Consider the following 16362-nt stretch of genomic DNA (forward strand, 5'->3'; position numbering starts at 1 on the left):
AAATTCGTGGCAAATCTACCATAGTATTAGAGCAAAATTGGGGTGAAATTAGCGATATTAGTAGATTTTGCAAATGTAAGGGAGCTCTTGGGGGCAAAATAGCAGATTTCCCATTTTCCACGTTGCCGCACGTCGATCATTCAAGTTGTTTGGCCCTTGTGTATCCCTATTAGCAATTTCAAAGGATTTTGGGCGAATGTTGTCATGGGTGTACTGGTATAGAATTTTCTGTGATAGAAAAATTAGTTGAGATTCATGTGGTTATTAGTGATATTTAAGATATCTTCAAGAGATATTTACGATGTTTTCTCTAATAATGGCATGGATGTACTAATTCGAGATTTTCTGTGATACGAAAATTAGTTTATGATCAATGGTGCACGAGTTACTAGTGGATTTGTAATCTTTGGCACCCGACACAGCAAATTGCAAATGACCGGTATATTGCTACCTTTCTAGTGTTTCAATTGTGCAATTAAAGTCATGTACCATTGAAAATCTCTTTCCCCCTAAAGAGCTGTGAAAAACCGGTGTGGCTCAGAATGGAGTAAAATGAAGAGATTAAAAAAAAAAAAAGGAGACGACCTTGTCTGAGCTAAATCTGGAGCTTCCAATGTACACTTGGGGTCGGGCGGACATTGCTCGAGACATTGGCCAGCATCCCACGACCGTCGGCAAGCTAGATCTGGAAAAATGCAAAATAGAGGCCTCGGTATCGCAAGCTAGATTTGGAACTACATCTAGAGCATGGCATTGCCCCACCCTCGGCTGGCCGAGGGACAATCGATGAGCTAAATCTAGGAAAAATGAAAAAGAAGACCTCGACAAGGCGAGCTAGATCTAGAGCTACACTTGGGGCTTGGCGTCGGCTAGGTAGTTAAGGAAAAAAGGAAGACTGGTGACGGCGTTGCCATTAGGAGCTACATCTAGAGCCCGGCGTTGCTCAACCCCTCGATTGGCGTCGCGTGAATGCTGGCAAGCTAGATCCGCAAAAAAAGGAGAACATAGACCTCGACAAGGCGAGCTGAGCTAACTCTGGAGCCTGGCGTCGCGCGACCATCGGCTGGTGTCTCGTCTCTCTACCTCTTCCGTGAATTTCCAATCAAAATTCTGAGACAGAACTCAACATGGGTAAAACAGGATTATTACCATTATCTCTGTGTCTGGTCCTCCTCTTGTTTGCTTGGGCTAACAGTATAGTCGTTATGCATTCAGTGCGAAAAGGATCAGGTTCTCAATAATACTCTTTGGCTTCTTTCAATTGTTGACAACTGCATTGTTCGGGGTAGAAAGCTTGACTCGCGTTACTGCTACAGACCATCACTTACTGTCTCTTCAGGATCGCGTGATGTGGGGGAAAGGTCGTATTCGGATGCATAATTTTTGAAAAGTCGCCAATTAGCGGGAGTTGGAAGTAGAGATTCCACTTTGTAGTTATGCTTCGGACCAATCGGGACAACCGTGGCATGTACCGTGAATTGAGATAAGAGTTTCTAATTCGGCAAACAGTTCCAGGAAGCGCTGAGGAATTGTGTGCCTCTCCTGTTTTCTCAATCCGAAGTCTTCTCATGATTGGCCAGTGTAAACTGTCAAAGGACGAAATCTCTTGCTGCTTCTCCGTCGACATGCCAAAATCGTATTTTTACAACTAAAGACCGACTGGAAAACATTCAGAAAGAACAGGCTTTCACTTTCAGGGACCAAGTTTTCAAGCACATCACGGAGAAGACCGCGCAGCTTTTTCTGCCACTCTGAGAAGAAAGCGAAGCTGCGAAAGGAGATCAACTGTGCTCATCAGTATGACATTCTTGAACTCAACGTCACTTTGACGTCAGCTTTCCACAGATCGTGAAGAGCCTTAACGGGAGACAGGAAGGACGAATTAGAGGAAGTGCCCTGTGCACCAGACGAGCGCTGCGAGTCTGAGTAGGTCTCCCTAGATCCATACACGAGTTACCCCGTAGAGATACCAGAAAACAGAGTTTGCAATAGGAATCATCAGAGTTCACGCCCAATGGAGATTAAAGAAGTTGCTTGTTTGTCGAGATTATCTAAACAAATAAGTTTTCCTATGGCAAAAATCTACAATTGTAACGTAACGTGCCCAAAAAACCCAGAGAACAACCAAGGCAGCGGTTAGCGCCTCCTCAGGACCCGCGACATTTCTTCCAACACAAATGAAATACATCGAACCGGCTCTATACATACATCACAATCAAGTGCAATCCAAAAAGCATGTTATCTAAGATAGGAGCTCGATGATCGCCCGACATGAGACTGAGAAGACAATCAGAAGCAGCATTTACTCCTTATAAATCTACAATAATGGGAGAATGAAGTCAATTTACAGATGAAGATGCTAGAAATACCACTCTCAGAAGTTAGTAGTCTAGGCTTAAATCCTTAAAAGGAGATTGGTAGTGGGATCACAGTTTGCTGGTTCTTCCATAGATCTGTTCTTTGGTTCCAGACAGTAGACAGATACTAACTTAAGCACTAGTTGAAACCATCAAGAGACTACCCTTGGTAGGACCTTGCAGCAGTATAAACCATGGCAGAGTCATCAAAGCATTAAAGCACAGAGAAATCCTTACCTGGGTTGGACGACACCCATATCATAAACTACCCTCGGTTCACGATTGTTCATTGGTTCAAGATCATGGATCGATCCTGGAATTTGTTACGTATGGAGGTTTGCAAGTGATCAATTTCACTAAGGAGTGCGTCTGTTTGACTACTAGCTTCCATTTCCATTGTCCTGCTGGAAGAAGCAACTGCTTTATTCCCGGTGAAACAACGCATAAACCGGACAGTTTTCCCGAGGACCTGGGCCGAGCTACATACGTTCCATGTTCTCGTGTTTCTAACAGTCCACTGATATCACAAAGAGCCAACAGCTTGGATTTGGCTGTCTGCCTCACTTGGAAAATTACCCAAAAAGTCATAAATCTGTTGCACTTATTATCAATCAAATCCTAAACCTTTTAATTATGTCAGCTGAGTCCTAAATATCTTCCAGTTTTGCCAATCGAGACTATCCAACCTATTTAGTCGGAAATGGCCGACGTCGACACCGGCTGTCATATGTGGCATAATTTGGTCTTGAAGTGGATAATTTTTAATAATATTTTAATATTTTTCCAAATTTTTTGTTAACTTTTCTTAATGTGGTTAGTGATGCCCTTTCTCGCGAGCGGTGAGGGCCCAACAACATTAGCTAGCTGCATTAAGAAAAGAAAAAAAAAGATAAAGAAAAGAAAATTAAAAGAAATTTAAAATATTATTAAAATCATCCTCATTAGCGGCGGTCATGTCACGTCAAACGCCCGGCGTTTACGTTAGAGATTTCCGGCCAACATTTATCGGATGGATTCAATTGGCAAAATCTGAATATGTTTAGGACTCAATTGACAAAACTAAAAGGTTTAGGACTAAATTGACAAAACTGCAACAGATTTAGATCTTTTGGAACAATTTCCTGCCGGTTTTCTTCAGCTGTCTTGATCCTTTTCTGCAATTTCAAGGCAAATTGGAGTTATCAGTCTCAACACAAAACCGGGCTCCGTAGATCCAAGCATTAGTTGCCGGTTAGAGATTCCAGAAAAGCACAGCACGCAAGACAACGTAAAAAACAAGTTGTTTGCGTGTCAAGATTTGTCTCAATTAATAAGTTTTACAGTGGCAAAAAATTAAAAAAAAATTTACCGCGTAAAATTCGATGCGAATGCTGCGGTTTTTCCACCTTGTAAAATTTATTTATTTTGTTTTTTTGTTTTTTTTACTTTGTTTTTTCTTCCCATACCAGAGCCAATGGCCGGCTGACAATAATATCCGAGATCAAATAGTTGAATAAAAAAATGAAGGGAAACTAATAATCCCAAGATTAAAGAAAGCCCAACACCTAGATTCCAAACGCATGTCCAACCGAAAAATTACCAAAAAAATTCTAAATTTATTGTAATTATATCAATTCCGTCATGAACATTTTTTCTTTGCCAATTCGGTTTTACACATTTTGTACTTGTGTTAATTTAGTCCATCTAATCAATTTTGACCGGAAATCGTTGATGTGGACTGGCAACCCTACATGGCACGGCATGCGCTGATGTGAATAATTTTTAATAATACTTTATCATTTGTCCGAATCTTTATCTATTTGTTGTTTCTATTTCCTTTTTTCCATTCGTTTTCTTTTTGCTTTTTGTTTTCCCTTCTTCCTCTACAGTCTCCGGCCTCATCGATGGTCAGCGAGTCTCGCCCTCACTAGATCTAATGAAAGCCGACGTGGGGCGAGGTTCTCCCTAGCCAGAATTTGGCGAGAGTTGATCTTGCCAGCCACAAAAAACTTTTCTACAGTTTAAGCTTATAGTTCTGAAAAGGAGATTTTCAATTTCCCATCGAATTCAATTGTGGAAAAAATGGAGTGAAAGAAACCTTATAGAAAAAGCTTGCCTTGCAGGGGCGAGGTCATCGCCAACTTTAGCCACTGGCAAGACAATGTCTCTACTAGAGCGGAAGATGAGAGGACGTGGGGTTGCAAGTAAAGGCGGCATTTGTATCGCTTAAGGTGCATCGAGAATGGCCGAGCAAAAACTTGCGAGATCAAAGCTGCAAAAAGCGAAGGTTGCGGATCTAACGAGGGTGACCCTCGACCAACATCGGCATGGTCGATCCTTGTCGGATAGTGGCGAGGTTACCTTGCCAGCCTCGGGTGACCTCTCCTATGCGAGGCAAGCCTCGCTGGGCTGGCGACCTCAATGAGATTGTCCCTCGCTAGCCCTTGTTGGTGGCCGGTCTCCAGCCATCAACGAGGTTGGCAATTGTAGAACAAGAAAGGAAGAAAAAAGAAACGAAAATATAATTAAAATTATCCACGTCAGCATCGATCATAACACGTAGGACGACCGGTATCCATGACGGTGTTTCCAACCAATATTGATCGATGGATTTAATTGGCACAAATGTAAAAATTTAGCTCTCAATTGGCCAATACAAAATTTATAACTGAATTGATATATTACTCAAGATTTAATTTTTTTTTTTATAATTCTCCCATGTCATGCTCTCATTGTCTACGATTTTGTCAGGCTACTTGAAAACAAAACAACTTCTAAGGGAAAAAAGAAAGTACGTTTCCTCCTGATCTTTTTTCAATTTTGTATAAAAAAATAAAAAAAAGTTACCAAAATAGGTTAAGAAAAAATATATTTACTGTTGTAGGTGTCGCTTGGCATTCAAAATGCCGAGCAAGTATATATTTTTATAATCATTTTTTAAATTTCTTTTTCTTGTTTTCTTTGTAATCATTTTTTTATTATTCAATTTGTTCTCTGGAATGGATAAAATATTAATGAATTTTGTATATAATACCATGTTCTGTAATATTCACGCGAATCAACAATAGATGAAACACTTATATATCGAGAATTTATCTGTAGATGATGTTCTAAAAACTCAAATAGCAAAAAAGTAGAGATCAGCACGGGATGAATGCTGTCGACGCCGCTTCGCCTCCCAACTCACTACGTCGGCTCCGCCTCCCACCTCCAGCCGGCATTCATCGACGCCGGCAAATAACTCAAGTCGTGCATCACGATAGGATGACGCACCTCGACTCCGAGGAAGGCGAACGAATGAGCGAGGCGACGGGGAACTCGAGTCGTGCATGATGATACGATGACGCGCCTCGACTCCGAGGAAAGCGAGCGAACAAGCGAGAATATTACAGAACAGGGTATTGCATACAAATTTCATTAATGTCTTGTCCATTCCAGAAAACAAATTGAATAATAAAAAAATGATTGAAACAAGAAAAAGAAATTAAAAAAATGATTAAAGGAAAATAATAAAAAAAGTTGAAAAAAAAAATACACTTGCTCGGCACTCAAAGTGACGGAGCGATCCATTATTTTGTAGCTATGATCTGCCTGCTTGCATGCTTTAATATGGTCTTTCTCTCAATATGCTTAGGAACTTTATGAGCAACTAATTCCAATGTCGGGTGTGTTTGGGGGAGTTTTGAGACACTGACTTCGTATTTCCCCAAAGTTTTTTTTTACTCAAAGGTGTATTTGTTCAAAGCAAATAGTTTTTGGATGATCAACTTATGGTACATTTTTGTAAAAGCAACTTTAAAACGGAGTGAAATGAAGGGAGGGAAAAAGCCCTTGGCTTTGAGCTAAATCTGGAGCTACCAAAGGAGACATGGCGTCGGCGGATATCGATTGAGACATTAGCCAGCACCCCATGGCGGTCGGCTGGTGTCTTGCGAGGCCTTGGCTGCGTGACCGCTGAGGAGCTAAATCTTAAATAAAAACTAAAAACGAAAAACAATGACCTTGGCAGCCGGAGCTAGATCTGGAGCTACATTTGGAGCTTGGCACTGGCCGGCGACGTGCGACTGTCGGCCAGATGGTTATGGAAAAAAGGAAAATGGAGACCTCGGCAAGGCAAGCTACGTTGGGAGCTACATCTAGAGCCCAACGTCGCTTGAAACCTCGGCCGGCGTTGCTCAACTCCTCAGCTCGCATCGCGCGATCGGTTGGCGAGCTCGATTTGCTAAAAGAGGAAAAGTAGACCTCCACAAAGTGAGCTAAGTTACATCTGGAGCCTGGCGTCGTGCGAGCCTCAGCTGGCGTCTCTCAACCTCTTTCGCGAATTTCCAGTCAAAATTACGAGACATAACGCGACATGGGTAAAACATGATTATCGGTATATTATTGAAGACGAGATCGGAAAGAACCTCTAAAGTAGCAATTCCAGAACGTCAAAAGTCAAAGTTGGTCCCGAGTTGCTTTATGCTTTCACCATTGCAATACTTTGAAAGCTTTTGGGACAATGTGATCAATACCTTCATTTTAGCACAAGAGCCTTTAAAGTCTCAAAAGACTTTTGAAATGCTTTCAAAGATGCACCCCGGCTTTTCCTTTTAGCTTTCTAGAGATCTGAGCTAAGACAAATTGAAAAAAAAAAGGAAAAACTTCAGGAAGCTGCTTCCAAAATTATAAAAAAAATCCTAAACTTTTTACATTTTTACCGATTAAGTCACGAACCTTTTAAGTTTGCCAATTTAATTCTAAACTTATTTACCTTTTGTTGATTCGGTCATATTGCCCGGAAATCACTAACATAGATGCTAGCCGTCCTATGTGGCACCGATGATGCTTACGTGAACAATTTTCAATAATTTGTTTATTTATTTTTTTCTTTTTCTATTTTTCCTTTTTCTCCATTTTCTTTTTTTTCGTTTCCTTTTTTTTTCCCCTCCTCCGGCTTTAGGAGAGGGCCGTCCTTGCCTGAGGCCGACGGAGGGAAAAAAGGAGAAGAAAAGGAAACAAAAGAAAGAAAGAAAAAGGAAAAAGAAAAATAAGGAAAGGAAAAATAAATTAAAATATTTAAAAATAAAAAATTGTCCTTAGGTCAATAAAACTGAATTGGTAAAAGGTGAAAAAAATTTAAGACTTTTTTGATAATTTTCTCGCTTCTCGTCCTAGCCGACAAATTTTCTGGAGTAGATTGGATCCTCATGTCGGGAAGTACCTTGGCTTATAGCAAAGGGTAACATTATCCTCTCGTTGTTTGTTTGGGCTAAAAATATATTGTTTGTTCGTTCAGGACAGAGAGCTCTTATCAGTCATAATATAAACGCATCTCAACATGTCCTATCGCGTTATTGCCGTAGAACATCAAGTCACCGTCTCTTCAGGATCGACGCAATGTGGTGGAAAGGTCATATTCGGATGCAAAATTTCCTAGGAGTCGCTGATCAGCAGGAACTGGAAGTAGAGGCTTTAGTGAAACCGGCATTTGACTCTGCTCGTTTCCGAGAATCAGAAGCTAGCAAAGGATATTTGGTATTCATTTGTATGCTGAACACAAACCGTGAACCGCCTCGTATTTTGCACATGAATCTCCACTTCCCACATGAAAATGCAGAAATTGTACTTCGTAGTTAATTCTTCAGACCGATCGGGACAACAGTGACATGTATCATGAAATGTCTTCGAGTTTCAAATTATGCAAACAGTTCTAGGAAGCACTGAGAAGTGGTGTGCCCCTCCTGTTTTCTCAAATCCGGACTTCTCTCATGATAGGCCGGTGTAAACTGTCTAAGAAAAGGGAAATCTCTTGCTGCTTTTTCTTTGATATTATAACAGAAGCGAAAAATCACCAAAGTCGTATTTTTACATCCAAAGACTGACTGAGAAATATTCTTAAGGAACAGACTTTCAGGGACCATGTTTTCAAGCACATCATGAAATAAACACGCAGCTTTTCGGCCCCCATGAGAAGAAAGCAAAGCTGCGAAAGGAGATCAACTGTGCTCATCTGTACAATATTCTTGAACTTGCCATCGCCTCGAAGTCAACTTTCAACAGATTATGAAGAGCCTTAACAGGAGATAGGAAGGACGAATTAGAGGAAGTGCCCTGTTCACCAGACAATAGTAATGTGAGTCTGAGTAGGTGTCTCCCTAGATCCATACATTAGTTACACCGTAGAGATTCCAGAAAACAGATATTGCAACAGGAAGTCAAACGATGCATCATCATAATTCACCTCAAGATTATCTCAATCAATAAATCTTCAATGGAGATTAAAGAAGTTGCTTGCTTGTCAAGATTATCTCAATCAATAAATTTTCCTATGGCAAAAATATACATTTGCAATGTAAAATGCCCAAACAACCCGGACACTATTACGGCAGCGGTTAGTGCCTCCTCATGACCTGCAACATTTCTTCCAACACAGATGAAATCCATCGAACCAGCTCTACACATATCACAACCAAGTGCAACCCATAATTTAAGAAAAGCATGTCATCTAAGATAGGAACTCGATGATCACCTGACATGAGACTGAGAAGACATTCAGGAGCAGAATTTACTCCTTACAAATCTACAAGAAGGGGAGAATAAAGTCAAGTTATACATGAGGATGCTAGAAATACCACTCTCAGACGTTAGTAGTCTAGGCTTGAATCCTTAAAAGGAGATTGGGAGTGTGATCACAGTTCGCTGGTTCTTCCATAGATCTATTTTCCGGTTCCAGACCGTAGACAGATACTAACTTGAGCACAAGTAGAAACCATCAAGAGACTACCCTTGGTAGGGCTTTGCAGCAGTATAAATCATGGCAAAGTCATCAAAGCATTAAAACATAGAGAAGTCCTTAGATTGAAGGAAACCGTTGACGGAACTGAGTGCTCTGGCAGAGACCTCCCAGAAGTTAATAGAAGATAGTACTCACGGCAACTTGTGATGCTTTTAAAATTTGAGACATTTAAGTGGTTTTCAAAGTTCCTGTCAGAGAATATCAGCTTGGGAAAAGGCACACATGACTGGTTCATGTGCAATAAATTATGGCAAACTTCAAATGACCTGCTCAAGCCTATCCACTTCACTTTTCAGTTACCTTGAGAAGTGCTAATGCTGACTAAAATATATATGGTCTTAGTAGCTCCCCCATCTTCATGCACATTTTATGTGAGGATAAAGTGGCCTACTCACGAGATGCGTTGCAAACAGCAAACAGGACCAGGTGAACATAATGTCACCAAATGCCCATAAGGGGGTTTCTCTTCTTTACGTCCCCTTACAACTCCACAACATGTACTCATAATGCTTGAGGAACACTGCTACTTTTGAACACAGTTTGACTGCAATCTCAACTTCTCATCAGAGGATAAACAAAAATATATTTACGCTAAATATAGAAATTAGCCATATACATCTTGTAATTTCCCAAGCGACATATTAAAGATCACAACAGTAGGCATAAAGTGACTGGTTTGGGTGGACAACATAAGGTAGTGACATGGTGCCCTGTGGGGATTTACTATATTCTCACAGACATGGTGGGATCAACAGAAGACTGAATTTTGTACACAACATTATTTATCGAATGGTTAACGGGAAAAGACAGCGGAAAATATACCATAGAGACAAGAACTTGAACACACGGAGATATATCTCCAGAACAAGAGTCTCATTGATGACCCAGAGGTCCTGATTACGGACTCAATGCTATAAGAATTGGGGACCTAACAAATATATCAAACTGAAGCCAGATCGTATCTACAATTCTGGATATTCAGGTCACAAATTGACCCGCCCGACAGTTCTCATGGCCCCAAAAAACCCATCTGATGACATGGACTAAATGCAGTAACTATAGTCAATGGAGCACCTGAATTAAGGAACCGGCAAGAGAAAAAACTATAATAGATCAAAATGAGTTCAATTATGCATATTTTACCTAATAATTCACATCAACCATATCACATGTATTTTTATCATATTCCATCAGTTGACATTGAACTTGTCTGGGGCTAGAAATGAATGTAGTAGTTCACAAAGAAATTCTCGCTTAACGCGTATTCTGTCTTTCCACTTCCACTGTATCTATCGACCATCGACTTCATTAAAACACACCCACAACCATTCCCACAGTTACACATACTAGTTAATACTGGCATGTTACCAAAAGGCAGTCGCAGAGCAGACCATATTAGTATAAGACAGTTCTTTATCTTCCTTTTTCTTTCGGTTGGACTGCAATTCCATAAGGGAGCTTTATACATAAGCCTTGACCTAAAGCGTCTACAACACCCATCAAACGTTATGCCACAGAACACAATCACTGTCAGTCCAACCCGCCTAACAAGTCATCCATCCTGAAACCTTGAATTCCCATATCAATCATAGCAAAAATCAGGTAGCTCAGAGTTCCCTTTTGTTACTTCTCCAAGAAGGAAGGATTCTTAGCCCAAGCATCTAATGATGGTGAGAGTCCATGCGCGTGCCTACTTAGCCAACACCAAAGAACAAGAATATGATGGAACACGAATAAACCGTAGAGTCAATGGTAACAGATGATTCTCACGACAACAATATCAAACCGATGGTCCCCAACCTAAACACAGAGTATGGAAATTGCTAGATTATGGACAGAGATCAATCTATCCACTGATTGAGATCAATCTGTCCTTTGCAACTCCATGGAAAGGGAGACACAGGGATTCGTTAAGCCTACCTAATCAACAAGGCGATAAGTGAGAAATTTGCAACTCTCCCAAGAGACATAAAATTCAAAAAAGAAACAGAGAGACAGAGAATTGAAAGAGAAGAGTAGAGTAAAACTACGAGAAAAACCAAGAAAATGGAAAATTCCTACCTCTACTCAAGATCAAGAATCACAGAAAAAGCCAGCAAAAGTGCCAATTGCCAACCAAAGCCAAACAGAATCAAACGAAAAGAAGAACAAAAAGGAAAAAGCACGAAAGCAACACCAAAAACACTAACCTTTATGCTCGTCGGAAGCATCGGCATCCTCCAGATCCTCCTCCTCCGGCACCGGATGCAACTCCAGCTCCCCGTCCTCTCCTCCCTCCTCCGCCACCCCCATCCTGCCACCTTCCTCCTCCGGAAACCGAACCACCACCACCGGACATATGCAGTGATGAACGCAGTAATCGCTCACACTCCCCAACCTCCCCTTGCCCGCCCTCCTCGCCGCGCCGAACCCTCGGCTGCCCATTATCATCGCGCTCAGCCTCAACCTCTCCACCTCCAGGCACAGCCTCTCCTTCATGTCGTGATCCTTCACTATGTGGATTTTGAATGGGATGCCCGCCTCCACGAGCGGCTGCGCGAGGTTGTCCAACTTGGCCGCCGTGAGGCTGTCAAAGTCGGACTCCAGCTTCTCCTCCTCCTCCCCGGAGAGGTGATCGGCGGAGGGGGAGCTCCCGGCGCCCCAGTCGGCGCCGTAGAGGACGGAGGTCGGCCTCACGTGGAGGAGGACGACGGCGTCGCCCGGGCGGAGGTAGTCCCGCACGGCCCAACGCACGGCGTAGGCGCTCTCGTCGCTCAGGTCGACGGCGATGGCGATCTTGCGGCTGGCGCCGGCGGTCGGGGTGGCGACGAGTGGGACGCGCGGGGTCCCCCGTTGCGTGCGGATCGACGGCGGGGGAGGGTCGGGGAGGTCCGGTTCCGGGTGCGCTTGTTGCGGGTTCGTCATGTGAAAATTCCGGCTTCGTTCGGTTGACCGATGAAAGAAGTCGTGCCTTCTTGCCCCTCGGTCGGCGCTGCTTATCATGCGTCGAAGGGATTCGGGCTCGTATTTATTTAACAAATTCAATGAATTTTTGTCATTTTCTTGTTTTCTTTTTTTCTTTTTTGGTCGAATGTCATTTTCTTGTTAAGAGGCGAATATGTTTATTACGAGGAATATATTTAAACTTCAATCGTTGATGATTATAATTTATAGACACCAAACACCACAATATAATATATATATATATTTAATTGTTTATTTCGAGATGTAATTTATTTTTTTTCACTCTGTCAAACAATCCGACATGAAGATTGATTACTAAACAAGTCATGTTTTGTGGTTGAATATACGACATTATTATTATTATTGGAATTTCATTTCGAAACTTTATTGCCTTTTTATCTTCTATGTAAAAAGAGAACACTCGAGATCTTAAGCCTCAAAAAGTAATTTGTATTTTGAAATCGATTCGGCGTGGAAGGATGCTTCGAAATAACTAAGACATACTGATTTTTTTTTTTCTTGTGATCAAAGGATTCTACTACAAGAGTACGCATGTGGTTTCGAGTATTACAATAGCGACACGGTAAAACCATTCAACTTTGATATTCTATAGTTGATATTTCAATTTTGAGATTCCCGTCACTTTAAATTTGCCACCGTATGGATTGCTTGTGCATTAATTCACACACCGTCTATGTGTACAAGATAAACCGTATGAAAAATTGACTACAACCTTATTTTTATCTAATGGGCTAAACGTAAATCAAATTAAAAAAGAAAAAGAGAATGGAACGAACGGTTTAGGTGGTGGGGTTTAGTCGCGATCGAGTCCGTAACCCCCTAATTTTGAGGGCGACTTGCGAGTTACTGCGAAGACGTTGACCCGCCAGGAAGCCCCCAAGCCCGTGCAGCACAAGTTCTGGGCCTCTTCTAATCCATGGAGAGATGAAAACTAATCCCTCGAATCTATACATACTGATCGCGGAATTAAAATGCCTAGAAAGTCTTGAATCACCGATTGAAAGCGTATATAACAATTATGAACATACCTTATTGTTCCACAGATTAAATGTTCTCGATGTAGAGAGAGTTAGGAGCATGTATGGTAACCATTATGATCCCAAAAAGTGGTTTTGAATAAAATGAATTTTTTTTTGATTTTGTTCCCTAGATGAGTTTTAGAGAATCAGAATACGTTTAATAAGCGCCCAAAATTTATGTTCTTGGAACGTAAACGCGTTTGATAACTGCACAATATTTCTGTTTCAGGAAACAATTGCTCTTCCCAAATTTTGCCATTTAAGTCAAATAATTACGTAGTTACTTTGTGAAATTTCATCCTACATTTCAAAACTTATCAAAGATTAATTCATATTGATTCTCTTATATAACATATTACGTATTGAAATATAAAAATAAATAGCAAGAATCATCACAAGTCATTTTCGCCATTTATTGTGGGATTTTATCAAACCCTTTTGAGCGAGCGGACTACCGACATCGAGCGACACCCTCGCAATGCATTGCCTTGCATTGGTGTGCATTTTTGGTTCTAGGAAATCAAATCTCAGTCTCAATTCATTGAAAACTTAAGAAGGAGAGCTTGCTAAGTGCTCACGATGGTTTTTTCTTTTTTTTTTTTGTTTTTTTCCAAAATTTTCTAAACTAGACTAAGTCTAAAGTACATAAACTTAGGCAAATCACAATCAATGGAATCAAGTGCACAATCAAAGAATCATAGCATTGATAAATCGCATCATAAAACCCTAATGAAACCTTAATGACTTAGAAAAATGTGGTTCGAGTTTAATTGCAAAAGTGTTTATGGTTTTTCTAAAAAAGAAAAAAATCTATTAAATCTAGGAAATCTATGCCCAAATTTATGAAAATGAGGTCAAACTAGCCTAATCTAAGCTTCTTCTATTTTTAGAGATTTTCTGAAATTTTTCTGATTTTTTAGAATTTTTCCAAAATTTTTCGAGTTACTTTATATTTTATTATCCTATATATTGTTATTTGAAAATGAGAGCTCATTCTGTTTTAGGTCGAGGAAAAGTGAAAAATTGGGAATTTTTCATGAATTGAAACATAATCGAAGGCGAATTGGAAGGATGTTGTTGGAAATATGTGATTGAGGCTTTGCAAGTTCAGTTCGTGGTTTGGCTGGATCAAACCCTAGTTGGTTAATTAGTCAAAGTGCAAGTGGTTCCCAAAGTCTTCCTTCAGGTTGAAGTACAATCCGACTTTTTTTTTTTTTGTAGTTAACTAAATGGGCTGTTCGGCACCTTTTAGAGAATGAGATCGATGTTAGGCCACCTTCAAGGAGTCCAGGTGAAAGCTATCCCCGAGGCAAATGTGGGTGATATCGCCCACATAAAGAAAGCGTTGCCTTCAATTGGCTCTCACCCAACCACTTTGGGATTTAATTGTTGAATCTTATTTTACTACTGTAATTCTGCTATGGATGAATGAATAGCATTTCTTTTCGACCAAAAAAAAAAAAAAAAAACAAGATTCTCATCTTTTTTTTTTTTTTGTTCGGAGAACCATAATGATTACCATACAAACCCTTAAAGGAAAATGACGTATGTTTTTTCGTGTTTTCTACCATATGCACAAAAGAAACGTCGTTCTTCCTCTTTTCTTAATGATACAAAGAGAACATAACTACCTGGGCAGTTATTTCGCATTTGAAAGACGATAACTACCATTGTCAGTTATTTGATGTGGATAAAGGGCTGTGATAGCCTACTTGGCGGACCACGGTTCTCCCATAAATCCCAACACCATCCAAGTCAACCTCGAGGTCACTGCTTACCGCAACAAAAAGGAGGTTTGAAGCATAAAAATCGACCTACGGCGCAAGACCCATTCGATTTAGGACAACTTAATTGAGAGTTGGCGAGTGTGGTGGTGTGTTGGGATGATTAGTTCCCGGGATTGAACTGGTTTCACCTTAGAATTAGGAAACAGATTGAATAGGTCGGTCTTGATCAAATTCCATGATTGGACCGATCCGATTTAGGATTTCGGCAATTGATATCGGTTTCAATTTGGACAGTTTGGTTTTGCACCTGAAATCGAGAACTGCCTAGAATCAATCAATTCGGTTCGATCCGGTTTGATTTTTGCGCACACCCCTAGTGTCGTGACCTTCTTTCCCAGATATTATTGCCCTGGCGTCGGATTGAAAAACCTACGGAAAGGGACACGACATGGAAGGGGGGAGACACCGGGCAAAAGGAGAGAGCATCCTCGAGAAAAAGCCAAAAGCTCAAACGAACTGAAAACTGCCAAAAGAGGGTCGATGCCGAGTCACGTCCGAAAAGTTTTGAGGGGGACATGAGACGACCATGGCTGCTTCTGCGCGTTGCCGTCGCTGTGGCTATCAACCACGAAGCTGGACTCAAGCTGTAATACTTGCTTAGGTGTCCACGGTTGCTGTCCGAAACCCCCCGCTTCAAATCACTTATTCATCATCGTCCCTTTGTCTTTTTCCGGGGACTCTTGCCCTACGTTCAATTTCTAAATGTTCGAAAATTGCGTACCTACGTTTCTCGGAGCACGTTCGAAAAATCGGAAAAATTTCGATTGATCCCAGCATTGGTTAATCGCGTCAACAAGAAAAAGCTGTAAATCAAAATCCAGCAATGGTCACAAGGGCAGCATAAACGATGTTCATAGTCCGCGGTACGTCGACACATGCGTGAAATATGATTTACAATATAAACTTATATAGCGGTCCATTTAAGATTCCATACCACGTTAACATTCTCGTTCTAACCGTCGTGGTGAAACGGGTTACGATTCCACCACGACAAATCTCCATCTTCTCAGTGGCGTCCAAAAGACAATATGAATATGAAGTAGCATTTTTAGGGTTGGAACTTCACGAGGAACAAAAACGAAGTACCCTTCTTTAACCCTCACAAAATGATCTCTATCACAAATGGAAGAAGACAAACACAAACGAAATTCTAGAGTAATTAGGAGAAGGCTTTCTTCTTAAAAATAAAGCTTAGGCATCGAATCCATGCGTGTTTAATTGGCAACAACTACCAAATTGCGAGGTAGGTCGTGTAGGGAGTTGAACCAACCGAAAGATCTTTTATTTGTTGTGTGTACCCTCAACCGATGCTCGCAATCGTATCCTCAATCCCATTTTTCGCTAGCCAGTGTACTGATAAATAAAACCCGAAAGTCCAGGTAAGTAAGATCCGGATCCACGAAACACCTCATTGGTATTATGAATCAGATAAGACATGAGCCTGAACTCCCGATGAGATTCCAATATGGTAGTCTTTG

General features: G+C 41.0%; 1 protein-coding gene and 1 long non-coding RNA gene across 9 annotated transcripts; both read right to left on the reverse strand.

Moving 5' to 3' along the window:
• Nucleotides 1-1732: 1732 nt before the first annotated feature.
• LOC115728620 (universal stress protein PHOS32-like) lies at nucleotides 1733-12103 on the reverse strand. Of its 8 annotated transcripts, none has more exons than XM_048281908.1 (3): nucleotides 11304-12103; nucleotides 8409-8429; nucleotides 1733-1813 (listed from the first exon to the last, which is right to left on the reverse strand). In XM_048281908.1, the coding sequence occupies exons 1-2, from the start codon at nucleotides 12094-12096 to the stop codon at nucleotides 8416-8418; spliced, it is 807 nt and encodes a 268-aa protein (XP_048137865.1). In that variant the 5' UTR covers nucleotides 12097-12103; the 3' UTR covers nucleotides 1733-1813; nucleotides 8409-8415. The 8 variants fall into 8 exon arrangements, with proteins under 8 accessions (XP_048137865.1, XP_048137866.1, XP_048137870.1 ...); XM_048281909.1 differs by lacking the exon at nucleotides 8409-8429 and adding an exon at nucleotides 1873-1895 and having other exon boundaries at nucleotides 1738-1810; nucleotides 11303-12103; XM_048281913.1 differs by lacking the exons at nucleotides 1733-1813; nucleotides 8409-8429 and adding exons at nucleotides 1838-1896; nucleotides 8848-8898.
• LOC125315853 lies at nucleotides 9044-11293 on the reverse strand. The gene is made up of 2 exons (XR_007199144.1): nucleotides 10997-11293; nucleotides 9044-10960 (listed from the first exon to the last, which is right to left on the reverse strand). It is a non-coding gene; the product is annotated as an uncharacterized LOC125315853 (long non-coding RNA).
• Nucleotides 12104-16362: the final 4259 nt, after the last annotated feature.

The sequence above is a fragment of the Rhodamnia argentea genome, chromosome 7 (genome assembly GCF_020921035.1).
Source record: "Rhodamnia argentea isolate NSW1041297 chromosome 7, ASM2092103v1, whole genome shotgun sequence".
NCBI classification, from domain to species: Eukaryota; Viridiplantae; Streptophyta; class Magnoliopsida; order Myrtales; family Myrtaceae; genus Rhodamnia; species Rhodamnia argentea.

What these genes read in the sequence shown, in the direction of transcription:
- LOC115728620 (XM_048281908.1), bottom strand. Translation starts at nt 12,096, where the DNA reads ATGATAAGCAGCGCCGACCGAGGGGCAAGAAGGCACGACTTCTTTCAT.